General features: G+C 40.3%; 1 protein-coding gene across 2 annotated transcripts in view; it reads left to right on the forward strand.

Moving 5' to 3' along the window:
* LDB2 (LIM domain binding 2) overlaps positions 1-23,293 on the forward strand; it is a 299,731-nt gene that overhangs the window by 227,071 nt on the left and 49,367 nt on the right. For both annotated transcript variants that reach the window (XM_065405200.1, XM_065405201.1), the window contains exons 3-5: positions 8,718-8,890; positions 14,785-14,907; positions 16,280-16,363. In XM_065405200.1, coding sequence (XP_065261272.1) covers positions 8,718-8,890; positions 14,785-14,907; positions 16,280-16,363 — 380 coding nt within the window. The remainder of the gene's footprint in view (positions 1-8,717; positions 8,891-14,784; positions 14,908-16,279; positions 16,364-23,293) is intronic.

Here is a 23,293-nt window from a genome sequence, read left to right on the forward strand (position 1 = left end):
AAATCTAGAGTCGCCTCTGCCCTTGTGGGTTCCCGTACTAGCTGTTCCATGAAGCAGTCATTTAAAGTATCGAGAAATTTTATCTCTGCATTTCGTCCTGAAGTGAAATGTTCCCAGTCAATATGGGGATAATTGAAATCCCCCACTATTATTGGGTTCTTAATTTTGATAGCCTCTCTAATTTCCCTTAGCATTTCATCATCACTATTACTGTCCTGGTCAGGTGGTCGATAATAGATCCCTAATGTTATATTTTTACTAGAGCATGAAATTTCTATCCATAGAGACTCTATGGAACCTGTGGATTCGCTTAAGATTTTTACTTCATTTGAATCTACACTTTCTTTAACATATAGTGCCACTCCTCCCCCTGCACGGCCTGTTCTGTCCTTCCGATATATTTTGTACCCCAGAATGATTGTGTCCCATTGATTGCTCTCAGTCCACCAGGTTTCTGTGATGCCTATTATATCTATATCCTCCTTTATCACAAGGCACTCAAGTTCACCCATCTTATTATTTAGACTTCTGGCATTTGTGTACAAGCACTTTAAAAACTTGTCCCTGTTTATTAGCCTGTCTTTTTCTGATGTGCCAGATTCTTTTTTATGTGGCTGTTTATCATCTGATCCGGCCCTTACATTATACTTTTCAGTCCTCTGCTCCTGACTATAACCTGGAGATTCTCTATCATCAGACTCTCCCCTAAGGGAAGTCTGTGTCCGATCCACACGCTCCTCTGCAGCAGTCGGCTTTCCCCCATCTCCTAGTTTAAAAACTGCTCTACAACCTTTTTAATGTTTAGTGCCAGCAGTCTGGTTCCACTTTGGTTTAGGTGGAGCCCATCTCTCCTGTATAGGCTCCTCCCATCCCAGAAGTTTCCCCAGTTCCTAATGAACGTGAACCCCTCCTCTCTACACCATCGTCTCATCCACGCATTGAGACTCTGAAGCTCTGCCTGCCTACCTGGCCCTGCGCGTGGAACTGGGAGCATTTCTGAAAATGCCACCATAGAGGTCCTGGATTTCAGTCTCTTCCCTAGCAGCCTAAATTTGGCTTCCAGGACATCTCTCCTACCCTTCCCTATGTCATTGGTACCTACATGTACCACGACCACCGGCTCCTCCCCAGCACTACACATAAGTCTATCTAGATGCCTCGAGAGATCCGCAACCTTCGCACCAGGCAGGCAAGTCACCATACGGTTCTCCCGGTCATCACAGACCCAGCTATCTACATTTCTAATAATCGAATCTCCCATTACTAACACCTGCCTTTTCCTAGAAACTGGAGTTCCCTCCCCCGGAGAGGCAACCTCAGTGCGAGAGGCAACCCCAGAACCATCTGGAAGGAGGGTCCCAACTACGGGAAAGTTTCCCTCTGCTCCCATTGACTGCTCTACTTCCCTGGGCCCTTCTTCCTCCTTAGCAGCACAGGTGCTGTCTAAGCGGAGGTGGGACAATTCTACAGTGTCCCGGAAAGCCTCATCAACATACCTCTCTGCCTCTCTCAGCTCCTCCAGTTCCACCACCCTGGCCTCCAAAGTCCGTACATGGTCTCTGAGGGCCAGGAGCTCCTTGCACCGACTGCACACATACGCCACCCGCCCACAGGGCAGGTAATCATACATGCAACAGTCGGTGCAATAAACCGGATAGCCCCCACTCTGCTGGAGAGAAGTGGTATTTAAAATAGGAAGGTCCTAATCTGTCTAGGGCTTTATAGGTGAAACCAACACCTTACACTCCACCTGGAGGTCAATAGGCAACTAGTGCAGATAGTGGAGCACAGGTGTAAAGTGCTCACAAGATGCTCTTATCAAGTGAGCTGCTGCATTTTGCACTAACTTCAGCTTCCAAATAGATCTAATCTAAGACATAGCCCCACACAGCATGCAGTGCAGTCCAATCTAGAAGTGACAAAGGCATGAGTCTTTTTTTATTATTTAATATTTATATTGTGTTAGTGCCTATAGGTCTCAACCAGGTTGCCATTTGTGATTCTATATAAACATGTAGTAAATGACAGTCTCTGTCTCAGAGAGCTTATCAGCTAAAAGACAAGACACGACGGATGCATCAGACAAACAAGCAGGTTTGATGAGAGGAAAGACGATAGCCTCCACATATATAATACACATACCATGAATATTTTGCCAGCCTGCCTTTGGGACATAAAGGGATGATGTGTTCTTTTATCTCTAATATCACAAATAGAGGCTTCCCATTAACTAGAAAACATGTTTATTTTTTCTTTTAATTGACTCTCTCTTGAAAAAAATCATGGAGTCACAAATGCAAACTAATTTTGAAAATTCCCAAAACAGTGTGAGGTTCGCAAACCCTGAACCCCACAAGCTTCACCCATTGCTAGGGGTTTTTATCCCATAGGAAGAATAGACAGACTGTTATACATTACATGGACCATGCTTCTCCTGTGGCTGACCTGTTCATACAGCCACCCTGTTGTTGGTACTATTGGATTTTTTTTCTGTACATCTTTCAAATAAAATAATTAAAAAATAAAATTCTTACAGTCAGCTTCAAATCCTGAACTTCAGACACTTTGGTTGTATTTAGAAACCTTTAGCTTTGTTGCTGTGCCTTCTTTTATACTTCCCAACAAGTTGGGCTCCCTCTGTATCCCAGGGTGCCAACCACCCCACCCTCTGTTTAGTCAAATCCCTTCTTAAAACTCACTTATTTGCAAAGCCCACAAACACTGAATGCTTACCAATAAAAAAGCTGTCATTGACCTGCTGCATATAAACAAAACAAAATCGTATCTGGGTTGTCTAATGCAGGGTTGTTAAATCTTATTCTTATCTGTCTGTATAGCTTGGGGCAGAGGCTCCACTGCCATCATCTTTTGTTGTCATTTACATGTGTGCATACGTGGTGTAAAATACCACCAAATCAGAATTCCTCACTCATTCACCTCAGTGGTCACTATTTACACCCTTTTGAACTCACTTGAAAGGGTGTAAATGACAATACAAAGTGCAAAGCCAGTAAGAATCGGGCTCTTTTTTATTCCTTTGTATCTTGTATAGTGCTGACCACATTGTTGGCTATCAACAAAGAACTGGAGTCCCATATACTTCCTTTCAACTACAAAGAGATATTTTTAAAACAGAGATTTTCATTTAGCCAGCCAACAACATGGCAGATAGTTTGTTGCAATAGTGGTGAACGACGAAGAATGTAATGGAAAGTCTAATTTTTGTGGTTATACGGCATGCAGAACTCTCACTCAAGTAAATAGGAGTATTGTACATGGAAAACTTGCAGAATCAACTGCCTCCAAAGAAAAACAGAAACAAACAAACAAAACCCCACCTCCTTCATTTTATAAGGGATTCATAGGAATTTGATTTGTAATTTTTTATAAGGTAGTTTGGAAAGTAAGGGTATCTCCTGGATACTTCAATATGAAAGCACAGCATAAAAACCTAGATAGATAAATGGCAGTATTTTCGGGGAGAACAAGGGAAAAGTTGCTGGGAATTTATGGGTATTCTGTTCTATTTAAGAGAGAAATAACTGAAAAGACATATGAACATAATTTTAACTAGTACCGGTATGACAGTACTGCACAAACAGCTCTGCTAAGTGACAATGGCACGCCAAAGCCAAAAAGCTAGTATGTGACATGCTTTTCACTTCACTGGGAAGCAGACTACATGCCATGAAATGCTTCAGCCCTTCTCAAACAGTGCATGTAAAATTTCCATTCTTTTGAGTTTTCCATGCATGTTGTTTTATATTCATTCTGTAATATGAAGATCACTAACAGTATGGTGTTTGTCACTCACTTTTCTGGAAGAGTATAAACATCAGTTAATTGATTTCTGGATCCCAGTACTACGGGACTGTCATAAATCCACATGATTTTCTTGAGTTCTAGAATTTGCATTTAGATATTTGATCACTGAAAAGTATACAAAATAGCACATAGCTAGATAGCTCCCTATTGGTTACACATCTGCATAGGCTAAAAAAATTGTACATTATTCTAGCTAATGTTGGCATAAGATTACGCTAAAAATACCTGATTTCAGCTATGCCTTTTTTGTAGCTATTTTCATATAAATAGCATTTACCTGATTCTAAATCCAGCTGCTTTTTGTCAGTTCACACCTCTTTTGCTATCACATTTAAGCCACAGTGACCTGCCCTTCATGGGAAATAACAGGATGGGAACAGTTACTCAGTTAAGTGTGGAGGCCGGTATCCATTCCTAAATGCATAACTTAAAACAAAATTCTGAAGATCAATGCATGCTTAAATGGTAGTGAAAGAGAGGGAAAAGAGTCATCTTCTTGGCTACAGAATGTGCAGTCACTGATGAAGGCAGTGGTGGTTAACTCTAAGAAAGATCTTGATCTTCTTCAAGTGTATTCCACTGTGGGTAGGCATGCACTCCAGGTGCCCAGAGCTGGAGAATTTTGAAAGCGGTGTCCGTTGGTCTGCACATTTGCATTGGCTCACCTTATGCCTCCGTCCGAGGAGATAAAGGGTGGGCAGACTGCCTCTCCCCAGTTCCTTGTCACCGCCACATGGTCAGGGTCAGAACCTCCTGTGTCTGAAGCTTCGGCTTTCTTCTTTATCTGTGGATATGTTTAAATAGCTGTAAATAATTTTTATATTCTGAGTGTTAAAGTTTTTATTTAATAGTTTTAGTGTTTTATCATTAGTCTCCCTGACCTGGGGAGCTCCTGCCCCTTCCCCCTGCCAGTACTGGATTATGCCCAGTTTGGGTACTGGATTATGCCCAGGACCCCAGGCTTCAAAATTTGTGCTTCCTGCCTGCAATCCTTCTCAGTCAGCAACGACCACCAATGCTGCTTTTACTGCCTCAGGGAAGCCCACATTGTGGCAAAGTGCAGTATCTGCCATTCGTTCCCCAGCCGTACCTGGGAATGGTGTGAACTTCGCCTTAGGAAGAACCTAATGGAGAAGGCCATGAAGCTACAATGGGACTCAGGCAGTGGGACCCTTCCCCCTGCCCCCCGTACACCGCCAGACTCAGCAAGGAGACTGGGATTAGGACCCGGGGGTAGGGCAGGCTGTGACTGGTTAGGCAAGGAAGATGGGATTGGTCGCTGTGTGGGAAGGAAAGCTGGGACTAGTTGGGCAAGGAGGCTGGGTCTGAGATCTGTGGAGAGGAGACTGGGACTGGGAGCTGATGGGGAATATGTGTATGTGGAGAGGACTGGGAGCCAGTTCGCTGGGTAGGGGAAAACACTGAGATCGGATGAAGAGCTGGGGAAGGTGAGGAAACTGGGACTGCCTAAACAAGGAACTAGTGGGGGTGGGGGGACATGAGAAGAGGGCAGGAGAGAAATCTGACAAACAGTTAGTGTACAGAGTGAGGGAGAACTTGGACTGGCTGGGCAAAGAGACTGGGACAAGGAGCTGTTGGGATGAGGAGTGAGGCTGAGATTGGAGGATGACCCCAGGTAGGGAGACTGGGAGCCAGTGGGGGACAGGGAGAGAGACAGATGGGATAAGGAGCCACGAAGGGGAACCTGGGACAGGCTGGATAAGGAGACTGGGGGAAAGGAGTGGGGGAACTGATACTGGCTGAGCAAGTAAACTAGGACCTTTGGGTGAACCATCTGGCTGTCAGTATGATGCCACATAATGGAATTTCTGTTTTTTCAGTTTGCTTTATTAAAAACCTAGGAAATTATGCACAAAAACCTACATTAAAAGAACATTAATCAAGGTGCAAAATCAAGCACTTGAAACTTAGGAAATGTCAGAATTAAGGTTGCCTGTGCAACCTTTATTCATCCCCCTTGTCTTTAATTACATGATCACATACTATTTTTTCCACAGAACTCCTGCCTCACTCAGTGCACAGTATGGATGGTGCTCAATTAATTGTTTGTATTGACCCTCCCAATGCACCCCAATTCTAGGTGCACCTTCCCAAGTGGTGAAAACCTATTTAGGATTTTTGTTCAATTTGGGCATTCGTGTTGGTTAGTTTTGGTTTTATAGATGTGAAATGTGTGTGTGTGTGTGTGTGTGCGCATGCATGTGTGCTGTGTTTAAATACAGACACCATACTGCAAAAGGGTTTTCATGTTCCTTCACAGCATGGGGCACATCTTTATAGAGAGATAGTCATGGAGACACCTCCCTTCCCATTCATGATTGTGGAAACCCCCACTCTTCCATACACAGCTGCATAATATCCCTGTGGCAATCACAGCCATTGCTTATGTGTAAAAGTAATAACAGGAAAGTATTCAATACATTTTTAGCTTTCTTTAATGTGTTGCAGCAGCTGGAAACAAGGAGGAAAGCCAGCACCATGTGACCAGACCATTTTGGGAACCACCTATCAAACTATTTTAAACTACGTTTAAAATATGTTCATGATATTCATGCATTGCACAAGTAACGTGAATATACATTTATTGCAATCAGTAGAAATCCTGGATTTTCATATCAAGCAGTAACTGCTCAGGATGATTAGCAGGAAACTTAATTTGTCCTAATTAGCCTTAGGGGAGCGAGAAATTAACTTGATGGATAAATTTCTCATTTTACAATATACCATACTGAGCAACATAGGAAATTGTTACTTAAAGCTTTAGAAAAGTCTTCTGCTGATTCACTGGACTTTAGTTTCTCTAATTAAATTAAAAGACTATAGTAAATTAATGCATACTTGATGCGTGGGTGAGTTTTTTATGGGGGCTTGTATGGTAGAATAATTGTGCAAATTATACATTGACTTGTCAGCTATATCCAGAGACTTCAGTATAGATTTATAAATTACACATAAAACTTCAATGTAATATAAGGCATTCATAGCCATGTTAAAGTTCCATATCTCAGCAAAATCTTTTAGCAAACCCTTGTATATTTTCTATATTTGTCTATCTATTGTACTGTTATATTATTATAATATAGAAAATAAAAAAGAGAGATTTATTAAACCCTGGGATTTTCTGGCACAATTCAATTGACTGAAACAGCTATATATGATATTTTTGAAACTAATGTGGAAAGACCTAAACTACTTCCACAAAACTGCTCATCTATAAAGTGTCATACTTTTTAATTCCCAAGCCCCACTCTCAAATATATAAATAGGACAGATTCCTTAGTTCTTATGCAGGCAGAACTCCAAAGGAAGTAAATTTTTAAAAATTACCCTCAAAACATACAGAACAAGACAGAGAGACATGAACTCAGTGGTCTGAGCTAGAAACTAATGGGTTCTAATCTGGGCTCTGATACTGACTCCTCTATTGGCTTAGACTAAGTCACTTAACCTATCTGCCTTGGTTTTCCCTCTATATAATGGAGTTAATCTTTACCTACTGCCACACAGGAGTATAGACACAGGAATGTTGAGGATTAATTAATATTTGCAAAACATTTTTCAGGTGAAAAACATAATATATTGTAAGTTCAAAGTATTATTAAGTCATTCTAAAAATACAATATTGATCTGTTCATAAAGTACCTATTTCTAAAATGTTGTCTTGGTGTTTTAAGTTGTTGATGGCAGCCAAACTGTCTGCAAAAATGGAGCAGGAAAACATCAATTGCACATAACACATTCCCCTTTGATGTCTATTACTGCTACTACTCTGTGCAACTGAAAAACATTCAGAACTCATTTTATTTATTTATTTATTTATTGTGAGCTAAGTCCTGCAGTCCTTCTTCAAAACTGCCATTGATTTCAGTGATGTGAATTCAATGGGAATTTTTTCCAAGGATTGCAGGGTTTGTCCCTTGAAGTCTATGAGTTGGGGTTTTAAAAAACAAATGCAGGCTGCTCTATTGGTCAAATCTTTCTTCGTATACAGCCCATATCCATGGTCAGGGTATATCTACACTGCAGTAAAAACCCTGCGGCACCGAGTCTCAGAGACCAGGTCAGCTGGGGTCTCAGAACCTGGGTTCCAGCCAGAGCTGGAGCATCTGCACTGCAATTTTATAACTCTGCAGCCCAAGCCCCACGAGCCCAAGTCAGCTGACCTGGGCCAGCCGCAGCGCAGGTCTTGTATCACAGTGCAGGCTTACCCCATGTGCATCTTCAGCCATTTTAGATTACCGTATATAGGCAACTATTTCCATTTGAATTGAAAAAGAGATCTCTGTGCTATTAGCCTGTGGATTTATATATTGCATTCCACTGTCAGGGCTTCTTTCAATCGCAGGGCTTTTGTTTTCCTCCTATAGTTCTCACTCCATTCAACAGACTATATTAGGTATACATATATATTGTATATACTGTATTAATATATATGTGTATGTACTCTATGCATAAAGAGAGATGTTTCTGTGCATGCGTGTATTTGCATAAGCATATGTATGCTCTGGTTTTATTTACACATTTATTTATGGAAATGGGATATAGCATCCAAGTTTCAGACAAGATTTACCCAGCATAGCTCCTGTGTAGTAATAACCTTTGAACATCTACAAGAATCTCCAAACCTTCAGGAAGAAAGAAGCTAGTTCACCAACTGTATAAAAAAGCTATACAAACAGAGGTCCTTACCTACTGAAGAGAATAGGCTTTTTCCCATTGATTTCAATGGGAGCAGGTGGAGACTCTAGTTCTGTAGCTCTCTGAGAATATGTATTATATTATTTAAATGAAAGTTTCACTTAAAAACATTGATGTTGTGTTTGTTATAACCTAGAGTATTTGTTGATTTTTGCTTTGTATTTTCCTCACAGCCATTGGAAGGACCCTAATTCCTCGTTATTTTAGCACTGTCTTTGAAGGAGGTGTAACAGACCTGTATTACATTCTCAAGCACTCAAAAGAGTCATACCACAACTCATCTATCACAGTGGACTGTGATCAATGCACCATGGTCACCCAGCATGGAAAACCCATGTTTACCAAGGTAACAGGAAAGACTCCGTAAAACAACATGTGTGTGTGTTTTTCAGGGAGTATTGAAGGATAATTATTACTGTGGGTCCTGTGGCACCTTTAAGACTAACAGAAGTATTGGGAGCATAAGCTTTCGTGGGTAAGAACCTCACTTCTTCAGATGCAAGTCATACCATCTTGCATCTGAAGAAGTGAGGTTCTTACCCACGAAAGCTTATGCTCCCAATACTTCTGTTAGTCTTAAAGGTGCCACAGGACCCTCTGTTGCTTTTTACAGATTCAGACTAACACGGCTACCCCTCTGATAATTATTACTGTGTTTTTCTGAAAGGCTTTGTTGATTTCTAATACCTCAACCACTTTCATCCCTGATCCAAAATGCATTGAAGTCAAAGGAATGATTCACAGTGATTTCAGCAGTCTTTGGATAAGGCTCTAAGTAGGTGTCCACCACGTCTGATTGAAGATTGAATTTTGTTCATGCTTTGGCCCCTTCCAGTCTTGCAGCTAAATCACATCATTAAATAGGATGCATTATACTTATATAAACAAGACCAAACAGGCAGAAAAGCAATTAGATATACCAAATTAAAATAAAATAACAATCTTATGGATTTAAATGACACTTGAAATGAAAAATTACAACAAACTGTGGTTAGTGAGAATGGAAATACATACTTTGCTTATTTAGCTGAGGTCATCCTCCTTTATTCTCATTTTTATGCATCCTCAGATGGCTAAATACCACTCTTTGAATGGAGAAAAGTACAAGAGGGAGGGGACTGATGAAATGTATCCGAGCTTTTAGGGAACAGTTAAACCTGTTTTATGTTCCTCACTGGCATGTGGGACTGATGAGGTTCTAGTGTAGGCAGAGAATATAGGCCGCTGGCATTTGTGATGACTGAGCATTTCTAGAGTATTCATGGCATGGTCTGATCATGTAGAACTTGTTCCATCAGATTGCATTGACTTTTTGCCTGCCATATTCACATACCTCTTTCACAGTATTTAAAGGACATTGAGATTGAGTTACTGGTAGGGTTGGCCAGAAAACAAGAATTTTGTTTTGAGAAAAAAATTGAGGTTTCAACATTTGGGTCTATTACATGGAATGAAAACAAAACAAAACAAAAAACAACTCAAAGGCTTTACTGAAACATTCCAACCAACTCAAGTTACTGGGGCTCCCCTGAGTTTATGATGCATGTATTGCATCAAAAATTTGCCCCCCAAAGAGAAGGAAGCGTGCCAAGTAAACGAGCTGTTCCTAGATGACCCCCTCCTCACCACCTGGCCAATGAAGAGCTTGCATATTGCAGCCATGGCTAGATGTTTGGCTATGTGCAGTGGAAGGGAAGCTATAGTGTAGCTATTTGTCCCTTCTGCCTGGCACTCGAACAACATTTGTGTCATTTCCATGATTTTTCTCCCATCAGATGCACTTGGCCAAAGGGCAGAACACGGGTCAGTTGGTTTAATGCTATATTACACAGAGAAGCAGTTTTTTGGAACCCTTCCTTTGGAATCTCTAGCATTCAATAAATACTTTTGCTGACTTAACACATTTGTTTTGCATTGTCAGCACACTGTACTACAGCGCTGTTCCTTCAGAGGGGGAAATAATATACAGCTGATACAAAAGAAAAAAGGTGGAACGCTACTAAGGACCAAAATCTGTCTTGGGCTGAATATATACAGATCCCATCTACTTCAAGATAAGCACTTCATACATGTGATGGCAGTTTGGTCTCAATCTTGTAAAGATTCGCAAAATTGGAGTCTTAGTGACACCATACACACTCCAATAGATCATAGAATATCAGGGTTGGAAGGGACCTCAAGAGGTCATCTAGTCCAACCCCCTGCTCAAAGCAGGACTAATCTTCAGACAGATTTTTGCCCCAGATCCCTAAATGGCCCCCTGAAGGATTGAACTCACAACCCTGGGTTTAAGCAGGCCAATGCTCAAACCACTGAGCTATCCCTCCATAGTGAAGGTTCTGTTGAGGAGTCTAATGTAAATCTCTATACTTCAATAGAAAGTTCACTCAGGGATACAACTTAGCTTCAGGAAAAAACTTAAATTGTTTTTATATGTTTTTACAATTAAAAAATTATTTTTCTTACTAAAACTCCTTTAGAATGTAGAATAAGGGAGAAAAGAGTAACATTGCTTGGCATGTTCGAAAGTGAGTTAGAACCAAACTTTGCCCTCTAAGGTGCATGCACAACTCCCAGTGAAGTCCATAAGGACCCAGCACATGTAATGGCAGAACTGTGCCCTTGCGGCCTGGGTACAGTGGACAAAATTCAAACCTCATGTAACATGTGTAACTACATTAAATTAAATTCACCCACTTAACACCGTGTCAGAATTTGGTCAAGTAAGGTTTTTCCTTCCTTTAGTTACTCTGTTGTAAACATTTTTAGTATTCAAACACATCAAGCACACTGCTGTTGTTTAGCACCCACTTTGGTCTGATGAACAGTCTGTAAGCTAAAAATTCTCTAAGTAGTTTTAATACAATAGTCTGGAACAGTCCTGATAGAGGTTTGATCATCTGTTGCATCAATGATCCACATGCTATGCATTTTTATATTTTCCTGCTTAGCTCAACTTATTAGATAGTACTGAGTAAATATGAGATTAGTAATTTTTTTTCTTTTTTAAGCAAGGTACTTAAGCATATACCTGACTTTAAGTGCAAGTAGTCAAAACTGACTTCAACGGGGTTATTCACCTGCTTAAAGTTACCCAAGTACTTAAATATCTTACTGAACTAAGAAGTCAATGCTACATTTTTAATAAAATCCAAAAGAAATAAATTAATAGAAATATTTAATAACGTTCAGGGTGTGAATTAAAGCTAATAAAAGAAGGGAAATTCATGTTCAGGATTAAAGGTCCCAGTTAACAGTTTTGCCACTGACTTCTGTGATAGTAAAATCAGGTTCTAAACATCCAAGCTACCATGTTAATTCACCATGGTGTTTGGATTTTAGATTTTTTTCCCCCTTCACACAGTGGAAGCAATGCTCTCACAGAATTAACCCAGACTCTTCTAATTTACTTATACTCAAACTTTATATGGTAGTTGAGCTGTTTTTTAGTGCTAGTGATTTTTGTATTTCCCAATAGCCTCACATAAATGAACTTTACAGAGATCAGTGCTACTAAAAATGGTCATAGCCTACATGCATGTATCGTTATAATAAAAATACATTTTTCTCTGCAGTTGACAATGACTCACTCATCGATAATTTACAAGTATAACACTAAAGCTCACTTTATCTTTTTAAAGTCTTACTGAGTAAATAATCTTACTAATTGTATGTATTCATAAAAGCTTTAGACTGCTTTTCAAGTAAAGGAACAGGTTTGATAAATGATCTATTAATATGGGCTAAAAAGGGAAGAAAAGATTTTTTTATTTTAGAAAAACTACATTCTATCCAATAGAAAGCAATTTTGAGGTCATTTTTCATGGGTGCAACCCGTTGAATAGCCTACAATTAATCAATGCAAGGAAGGGGTTAAAAAGCTATTGGTTAGTTTGAGAAATGTTCTTTTTTAGTTTTCTTTTTCCTGGCCTAGTCTAGAGCTACCACGTGATATACTGAATGCCTGCCAGCCTCTTTCTTGTTGATCCTCCGGAGACCATCTGTGCTGGGGGCATTGATTAGAGTGTGTCTGCTGGGATTACATCTTTTCTGTTGCCATGCCAACTAATCAGCTGATTTTGGTTACCACAGAAACAAAATGTCAGAGCTCACAGTAAGGTAACATGAATTCAGCACAACAGAAAATGTTTTCTTAATTGGAGACCCTTTTGATTTTGGATTCTGTGGGAAAGGCACCTTTTCTTAAAAAAAAAAAAAAAAAAAAAAAAGAGGCCAACTTCAAATAAGAACTACATTAATTTTATTGATTAGAAGCAATACCTGAAATTCTCTTGGACAGGGGAAAATTAAATTCCTTTATAAGATGTGTAAAATTTTGCCAATGATATGAGGTATGTGTTCCAGCTTTTCTGTGACCATTTGTTAACATGTGTTCATAAAATAAAGTCTATGGAGAGCTGTATTTCTTAACATTTCAGAGAAGACATATTTGGGAGCGTATGGGATATTATTATAAGAAATTATTATAAACCTGATGTAGTTTAATATTAACTGGGCAATAACCAGGATCCTTCACTTCAATACAGTAATATTGATAGGCTCAGCTACCTCACATTGGAGTATTAGAGTCATGTTTGTGACATTTTTAATCTTAGTATGAAAATAATGAGAACATCAAAGAGTCAAGTGAGGGAATGAATCCTGCATATAGGCCATCAGCTATAGAAAAACTGAATGCATGACTGAGGTACAGTGAATAAGAGAACCCAGAACTTATTAACAAGTCTCTCTTTCCTAGGCCTACAATATTTTGCCTGCACAATATGCCTGGTAGCCTAGTCTAAGTGGTTTTGAACACTATGCTAAAGCAGGTCAAACTGTGAGGAGACACCAGCATCAAATAAGTAGTTAATCAGAAAAAATACACATTGCAAAACCACAAACTAAATAAATCTGGGTTTGGTGGTCACACCAATGTGCAAACAGTCTAACTAGTAAACTAGCATTACAATTTGTTTTATTTAATTCTGCTATTATTTGATTAAAGTTGCAATAAGTGTCTTTTTTTTAATGGAAGATTGTTATCTAATTGTCTGTGCACAGTACTGTAAGAACATTTCACTAATTACTTCTCTCTCCTTTCATTATTTCTTTCACTGCAGGTTCCCTCAGTCATACTAACTCCTAACAGGAGCTTTGAGACTAAATTCGTAACCAGTTTTAAAAAAAAGAGTTTCCAGTGCTGCTAATGTGTACAATGCTTCAGGGATCCACTAGCCAGGGCACCATGCAAGGAGTGCATTTGGCACCCTAGAGAAGACTGAATGCATGACAGCCGCATGATACTCAGATACTTCACTGCTCACAGATAAAGCTGTGTGCAGCTCTATGAAAGCCAGCCACTTCCTCTCCCTTCTCCTGCAGTGCCCAACTGCATTTACCCATCCTTCTACCTGCCTACCCACCCCCTTACTTTTCTAATACAGTATCCTTCACAGTACGATATGAATTATTTGACTGTGGGGGGTAACTCACATGTACAGAGCTACAAGATCAGGCATTGGCATACTGGTCTAAGTGTCTCTTCTTTGCCCCCACAACACTCAGCTTCAATATCGCATCGGAGTCAGCCCCATGGAGCTACCAGTGCAGACCCAGGGACACCTGCATGTAGCTTTCTGGTTAGTGGCAAATCTGTGGGATAGGCAGCTGATAAAAGAGAAAGAAAATGAGAGAAGAAAACCAGATTAAAAATAAAAACGGGGTATATATGTGGGGAGGAAGCACTTGGAAAAAGACAATAAGAAAAAAAGAACAGAAAAATGAGTATTGACAGCAACCATGCTGGGGCATTATGCACTGCTAGTGGATGCAAATGGAGCATTTATACATTAATCCATTAGTAGGGAGGATCAAACTTTAAAAGGTTGGGAACGACTGGTTCAGCAGCTTGACATCAAGTATGCACAACAGTCACCTATGCTGAAAGGTTTAGTATCATTAATTAGCAGTGGTGATTAAAAAGGGAAACAAAAATGGTGCAATAAATAAGATTTAGTACACACAATGCTATAAAATCTAGAGTATAATAAGTTATTGTCTCCACCGTGAAGTTACTTTCCCTAATTCTTTTTCTAGAGAAGGGAAAACAATTAACCCAATGACAATGAACACTAAAATACAGATGATATTTTGGTGTTTAGTTTAAATGAGTCAGAATACTGTAATTCTGCACAGATTTCCTGGAAGATTTTATTTCATGTGTTTTATTAATCCTAGGTATGCACAGAAGGGCGTCTTATCTTGGAGTTTACCTTTGATGATCTTATGAGAATAAAAACATGGCACTTTACCATTAGACAGTACAGAGAATTAGTCCCACGCAGCATTCTAGCCATGCATGTAAGTAATCCTTTTTTCATTTGACCTAATGCAAAGAGATGAGATTATATTTTTAAAGAACTCCAGCAAATTTCACAGCCCAGGCAATTAACTATACATATTTTGTTCTGACTGCAACCGCATTAATGTATAAGCCCTTCTTTCATCACTCTCCCCTGTTTCTCAGTGTTTCGTGTAAGGCTATATTGTAACTATATTTTCACAGTTATTTTTCACTTCGCTCTAATACATTTTTTCTTGAATCCCATTTTGTCGTTGTGGGTTGCATGACAAAGATTTGGGGACAAAGTCCGCTTTCATTTATATTGATGCAACTCCACTGAAGTCAGTGGGCTTTCATCACTGTAGCTGAGAGAAGAATTTGGCCCTTAAATGTGAAAGCTGATTTTTATACTCACAGGAGATAGCAAATACATACATACACAAACCAAAACTTTGGAACCTGATTCCAGATTTTATTTTCACATTGAAAGCCCCTTCTCTGTAATGACATGAACCAGAATTCCAGAGTACTTTTACATTGTTATTCCTGGGGGCATTCTGCACCAAAAAATTAAAAATTTTGTGCACAATATTTTAAAATTCTGCAAAATTTTGAAAATCTTATTTGTCAAAATAACACTACATAATCACACCAGTTTCAATTATTTTGGTAATTTGTTTCAAAATACCTGTCAGCAAGTATGTCTGTAACAATACAGACACACACAAAAATCCCCCCAGGAGAAGAGAGTTAAAGAAACCCCAATGACAACCCAGTTCCTGTTTTCCCCCCTCCCCACAGGACAGAGCCAGACACCCACAACCCCCTCCCCCCCCCCATAGCCCACCTGAAAATCTAACCCACAGTCCCTACCAGAAGATCTTCTAGTCTGTGACCTGATCCTACAAGCCCTCCGACACAGAACCCTCATGAAAGTAAATGAGAGTTTGCACAACTGGTTTAATCACTTAAAGCAAGAGTTGTGTAGTTAGAAAAATGTGATACAAAAAGATTACAGACTTGGGGATGGTCACTATCTCATACTATATCTTTTGTACAGTGTCTACCACACTAGGGTCCCAATCTCAGTTAGGGTCTCCAAGTGTTAATATAATATATATAATAGTAATTTTATATAAATGCATTTAGCTTTTAAGGTGAGCTGGACTAGTGGAGGGAGTTATAGAAAGACCATCTAAAATGGACTTTGTCTAACAACAAATTAGTATTGCTTAATATTACAAATCCAGTAAAAGACCTCTGGAGTGGTTTTATTTATTTAAATTTTAATTCTAGCCTTGAAATGTAATTTTTCCACAAGAGTGATTTCCCCCCTCAAAAAACAAACCAAAAGCAAAGTGCCAATTTCCTTGTTTCCTTCCTACTTAGGCACAAGACCCTCAGGTGCTGGAGCAGCTGTCCAAAAACATCACCCGAATGGGTCTGACTAACTTCACCCTCAACTACCTCAGGGTAAGCGCTACTGCACTTGGCAGTTATTGTGAGTAATTTTAAAAGGTTACAAGCATTGTTGAGCCAACATAACAAAAACAGGGTGTAAGCCAGTCAAGTAAGGTTGGAACCAGCCCTTAATGAGGGTGGGGGAGTAATATTGTGATTGGAATTAGGGTAACAAAGCAGCACATAGCATCTGCCCCATTGAAGTGAATAGAAAATTTGCTATTGACTTGAATGGAAGCTGGATCTGCCCTTGTGTTTTTCCTGGGCTTTCTTTTCAACTTTTCATAATTGAACAGGATTTATTGTTTGTAAACTAGAAGTTTTCCATCCTGTTTTGCTAAGATTTCTTATTTGTTTTCTCTTGTCTCTAAATCACTGTTTCTGAGAAAACTGCAGCTAGTTCTTACCACCATCCAGTGGTCTCAGCCTCCTTTCCACCTCCCTAATAAGAAGCAGTATTAGGAGAAGGCACAGGTCCAGCTCTGAAAGCAGTCATACCCTCCATGCTCCCACCCTGCTTTGCCTCTGGGAGCCTGAGTTCTTTCCTCAGCTTTGCACTACATTGTCTGTATTTTTTTTTATGATTAAATAATGCATTTGTTCCCATTGCTTTCTGAACCTTGAAGTGCATTCAAAGTTTGTAAGTTTATTTTTATTTTCTCAAAGTATTCTCCTGTGTGGGTTCACAGTGCACACACTGAAATAAGAGTCTGGAAAGTTAATATTTTTATGGTTAAAATGCAAATTGTTTCTAGTTTTAAAATGAGGCAAGGTACCTAACAATGCACCAAGCCAAGGTGGACACCAGTAACTGTTTGTTTTTCCTTTTAATTAAGTGAATAGTTATTCAAAATGTTTGGGCTTTTAGAAAAACAAGAGTATTCTGGAAGATGAAAATGTTATCAGCCCAAGGCAGAGCTGCACAGAATAGCAGTTAAATCAGCTGCAATTCAGTGGGGGTCATGATTCTACAAAATGTTCCAGGCAGACAGAGACCTGCACCAAGCAGAACCCCACTGAAATTAGTGGGGCTCTATGTGAGCACAGGGATAACTTGCAGGACTAGGGCCTAAGGTGAGATTTCACCAATACGTCTCTATGGCTATGCCCTTGTTCCCCCAGTTGACTTGTTGGTCATTGCTAATTACTTATTTAGCATCAGATTAAAAACAGTAGCTCAAATGCTACTCTTAGTTATACAGGGCAGGTTTACCCCCAATGGAACTGAGAGAAGAATTTGGCACAAAACCTGAGATGAAATAAAACAGCATATTAGAATTGTTGCCAGTAGAAATATTACAATCAGATGTATGTGTTGTGGTGTTCCGTGTGCAATCTTAGATGGTTCAGGGAGTGCCATTTTGAATTCGCAACACTGTCACTCTAGCAACTGCCAACACCTTGCAATTCCTTTGCTACATGTTCTCTAACTGTTGAATGTGAGACAGACTAATGAGATAGGCAGAAACTCTGAGATATAGATTAGTGCACATTTGGCATGAACTATCCATGCTGGTATCATACTGTCAGGGGGGGGGAAAAGAAAAATGGTATCAAGATAAGCACTGAGAAGATACACAGTAAAGTGGAAAGGGATTAAATGATGAAGTCTTACCTTTTTTTTTTCTTTCTTCCAGAGTAGTCTAGTTTTGTTAGTTTAAAAGACAACATTAGGTCCCTGGGTACAAAGCTTTTGCTGACTCTTGGCCATGGTGATTCCAAAAGGAAATCTTTTTCAAGGCACTCTCTGCTTCTTTCTGCTTTGTAGTGATGAATTGATCATTCTGCTCTTTTCAGATGTGCAGCTCATCATTGGCGCTCACATGAGATGATACACTTCCCATTTGATTTACTTCTTTTCCCATCGTTTTCTTCTTTTAATTTTGAAATAAAAATTCCTTCTTAACCCAGAGCTGTAAAATCGTTCATTGAAAAAAAAATCTCTTAAATGCAGCTATGTTTAAATTTTTTAAAGTCAGCATTTTACCTGATTTTTATTTAAACCTTTCTGGTGCTTAATAATTAGTATTGTTATGTGTTTTTAAATAAGGTTTTAAACATGAGCCTATAAATGATTTCCATTTTTCTTTTGCTGCATGTTGCAAAGGCTTGTGATAATCATAAGAAAAAACTTCATTGATGGGCAGAATTAATCATTTTTATTCTCCAAAGCACACACAGCAGCGAGCTATGCTGCAGTCTTTTTAAAAGCAGAATTTAAACCTTGATTTAAGATACTGCTGATATAAAGGTGTAGCATGTATATTGTACTCTGTAAACACTATAGTATGTCATATCCCTATTATTTGGGATAATTACAATTTCTACTATTCAAACCTTCTACCTGTATACTGTTTTTTCTTCATTCACTTTGAGTTGGTGGAAATAAAGCTGCTGTACTTAGAAGAACATTAATTTTGTTAAAGGCTGGAGGGAGGTAGAAATCTTAAAAATATTTTCTTGGAAACGTGAAACAAAATGTACTGCCCTACCAGTTTTGCCATGTTGGATTTGGCAAATGTGCTTTCTCCCCACTCCTTCCTGGTTCTGTAAAGAACATAGGTTTTCTTTTGCTTTGGTTATTACCTTGTTTTGTACTAGCATAATTGATTAGCTCATCAGTGGGGTCAGCGTGGTTTGCTGTAGCTCTTGCATAGGATTCGTTAGTTACTGGTGGTCCTCTGAGAAACAGTGAACGATATCTCATAGGTTTTAAATTAATATCAACCATTGTTTTTATTTTGTTTCTTAGCAAGTGATGGATATTGTAAAAAAATCAGATATTAAGGCTAAGAACTATATCTTGCCCTTAATCAACACTCTAGGTAATGAATAGGAGCCCTATACACAGAGAGAGGATGAACATGACAATCCGTAGAACAGTACCTATCTGATTGTAAGAATTGTAGATAGGTAAATTGTTACCTGTGTGCTTTGTTAGATACTTAGCTACTCCCCTTAGGTGTGAATTTAGATACACCTAATTTACAATGGACTTGAACCAAGTCTGAACAATAGGGATATACTTGGAGTACCATTCCTTTATATTTTAGAGCTCAAATTCCTCTCTGTCCCTGTGCCGTAGAATTTCATATTCCAAAAAAACAAAGCTACATTTCTCACATACAGGAAGTTTAAAAAAAGGTCACTCCAGCATTGTAAAGCAGTTGCAGCTAGATGGAACCTTTAGGCACAGCCCTATGCTGTCCAGCAGGAGCCCAGAATTCCTCCTCTGCTTCTCCCTTTCTCTGGGGAAGGAAGGGAATGGAGTAGTTTGTTACAGCCCTTTACCAGGTGTAGATATTCCATCTCCCCCTCAAGCCAATTCAGCTCTACTCACTTGTGTGTTAGGGTGAGTGCAACCAAAGCTCTGCCCATTCCCCAGCCGCCGCCCACCCCCTGCACAGGAAGAACCAGCTCTGTAGAGTCAGCTCTCTCCACCCAATGTCTGGGTAATGATCCAGGCAGGCCAGAGAGGGAAGTGAGAGGTCTTTTTCCCCCTTATGTCCCTGCATGAGTGTGTTAAGCCCAGCCATGATCTGAGCCTTAATTACAAAGTAGCCAATTCTCTATTATGCACCCCAGTAACAAAATGTCACCATTGCAAATGTCAATTTGGGGGTCAATAACCTCTGGAGCCCACTTTTTACTTAATTAGTTTCTCACTCGACATTTTCAGTCTTCTAGTCTTAGAAGGCTAACATAATAAATTATATAATGGGATAACATTTTGAAAGGGGACACTTAAATTGCATCCACACCGTTTATATGCATACCTGTTATGCATGCACATTTTTCATTTGTACATGCAAAATATACACTTATGTATGCAATTATTCCTTTTAATGTGCCATTAAGGAGTTTGCATGTATAAATATGGGTATTAGGACAAAATATTTGAGTGTCATTTAGGGGTTCTGCTCAGGAAGTTTGGCCCTAGTTCTGCAATTATCTGTGGTACTATCTGGTCAGTATTTCACTGTTATATTGCACCCAAATATATATATATATTAAAAGAATGTTAAGGTTGCAAAGTCAAGCACTCAAAAGTTAGGAGGTGCCAGAATTAAGGTTTCCCTCTTAATTGTTCCCCCTTGTGCATTATGATATAGTCCTTAATTATATGTTCACATGTTACTTTTTCCCACAGAACTTCTGCCTCATTTAGTGCACATGGTAGATGGTCCTCATTGAATGGGTAGCTATTCAATATTTCTTTTTATCCTCATAATTCAGTGTGTTGTCCCATGTATTATTTACTGCACACCATCTAAACCCCACACTGAACACAGAATTATTAATTTCCTCCTGGGCTTTTCTATGGTGCTTTCATCGTAGTATCTTAGTCCTTTACAAATGTTAATGAATTTATATTCACAACACCCCTACGAGGTGAAGCCAAGGATTAAGGCCAAAAGTGTCAACTAATTCTGGGTGCCCAATTTCAGAGATTTAGGGCCTGATTTTTCAGAGTACTTAGAATGTTATAACACTTCATATATTCAGAGCAGAGGTTCTGTAATTGGGAGTGCTGAGGACTTTTGCAAATCAAAAGAAAATGAGGAACACACTGTTTCCCCATGCAAAAAGTTTAGTTTCTGGGCTTGCCTACACTTCAGAACTTTTAGCGACAAGGCTGTGTCGACACAGCCTTGTCACTAAAAGTCAGCAAGTGTGAACGCTCTTTTGCAGTATTTTGTTGGCACTTTTGCGAGTGGCATAAGCTTTGTCGGCAGGAGAGCGATCCTGCCGCGTTCACACTGCCTCTTGCATCGGCAAAACTTTTGTCTTTCACGGGGGGGCGCTTTAAGTACCCGCGAAAGACACAAGTTTTGGCGACAACTGCGCAGTGTAGCCCTCCCCTAAGTGACTGGCCCACTCTGTGGCAGAAGCAGGGATTGAATTTTTCTCCAGAAAGTCTGGAGAATTCAGTTGCCTTAGCCATGAGGCCATTCTTTGTTTTCCTGGAGTTCCCTGCCTCATTCACCACCTGAGTTCAAATTTTTGCAACAAATGAGGGAGGGGTCCTAATATTCCCAGAGCAAGTCCATCCTGTGCCCTGAAAGAGGGATCCTGTAGAAACAATAGTATGTGATCATGTAATTAAACACTGTCAGAATGTATACGCACAGGTGAAGTAGAGGGGGCACACCAACTTTATTTCTGGCATTTCCTAACTTCTGAGAGCTTGACTTTGCAACTGTAATATTTTTGGATGTCATTTCCTGTGTTTTTAATAAAAGTAGAAATTGAAAAAACAAAAGTTCAATAATGTGGAACCATACCAGCTTACAGCATGGATCATCAGGAAGTTTGGAATCTTTAGATTCACAGCACGGTTCTCTACTACTGAAGCTCCACATGAGCTAAGAGAGTAACTTAACTGGTAGCCGTGGAAGGTGGACCCACCACTAGGAGGGGATGAGACACAAAGCGCCAGTGGTGTCACAGCAATTTCCTAGACAGTGAAGGAGTGTTGAGACTCAGGACTCTTGGGTTCAACTCCATGTTCTATAGGGGATTGTGCTCTAATGGTTACAGATCCTTCTGCCTCTTCCCCTCACCTCAACCTCTTCCTGTTCCCTTCTGCTCCTACCATACATGTCTGTCTCCTCTGACTCCCGCCTACCTGCCTGCTGCTTGGCTCCTGTCCTGCTCCAGCTGATATTCTCCACCCAATTCATGCCCCTGCTCCTCCTGAGTCCTTCCCATGCCTCCTCCCTTTCCCACTCCTACCTTCCCTCCCTCCTCTGAATCCCAGTCAGGCTGTTTCCTCCTCCTCCTCACTGCCTGGGCACCATCAGGGGGCATTGGGAACACAGGAGAGACAGTCTGCCTGCTCGCGGTTCCATTGCCACAGCCCCATGCAGCTGGGAGGAGCAATTTCAAGGAAAGTCTGGCTCAGCCCCTCCAGGCCCAGGATGGAGCATGCTCAGTTGATCTGTGGAGATGGGAATGCACAGCTCAGTTACAGGTAGGAGCAATGAGGGGATGGAGCATGCTCAGTGCAGATGAAATCTCCAGAGATTTAGCTCAGTGGTTCCCAAACTCATTCCACCACTTGTGTAGTGGCCTGGCGGGCCGGGCCGGTTTGTTTACCTGCCGCATCCGCAGGTTCGGCCGATCGTGGCTCCCAGTGGCCGCGGTTCGCTGCTCCAGGCCAATGGGAGCTGCTGGAAACGGCGCGGGCCAAGGGACGTACTGGCCGCCACTTCCAGCAGCTCCCATTGGCCTGGAGCAGCAAACCGCGGCCACTGGGAGCAGCGATCGGCCAAACCTGCGGACGCGGCAGGTAACAAACCGTCCCGGCCCGCCAGGGGCTTTCCCTGCACAAGCGGCGGAACAAGTTTGGAAACCACTGATTTAGCTGATGAACTAACAAGTCTCTGCAGAGCACATACAAACTGAGATTTATAATTTGGCCAAATTTGGGTGATTTTTCATGGGGACAGCAAAAGGCACAGCCCTGACACTAGGTGACCTTCCTGCCAAATGTTTAGTCACTGCTCCAAAGCATGGAGGTGCCAGAACTTTTCAACAAATCAGTTATGATAGTTTTATTTTTTAACATGTGCAAAACAAATTTATTTCCCCTTAATCTCATTCTCAGAAATGGCTAAATCATTTTACCCGAAACTTTCCAGAAACCTTCAGCCTGAGAGAAACGCACCGTCTATGAGAAATTTCGGTCCAAATGGATTGAGTTTGGCAAAGTTATAAGCAACTGAAAGGAGGATATTATAATTGAAAATGCCAGACAACGTTAGCCAGAGGAATCTACTGTCTACCTGTGCTGCCTATAATCTGTGCTGCCAGAAGCTGGGAATGGGCTACAGTGGATGGATCACTTGATAATTACCTGTTCTGTTCATACCCTCTGAAGCACCTGGCATTGGTCACTGTCGGAAGACAGGATACTGGGCTTGATGGACCTTTGGTCTG

Source organism: Emys orbicularis, chromosome 5 (assembly GCF_028017835.1).
Source record: "Emys orbicularis isolate rEmyOrb1 chromosome 5, rEmyOrb1.hap1, whole genome shotgun sequence".
In the NCBI taxonomy this organism is placed as follows: domain Eukaryota; kingdom Metazoa; phylum Chordata; order Testudines; family Emydidae; genus Emys; species Emys orbicularis.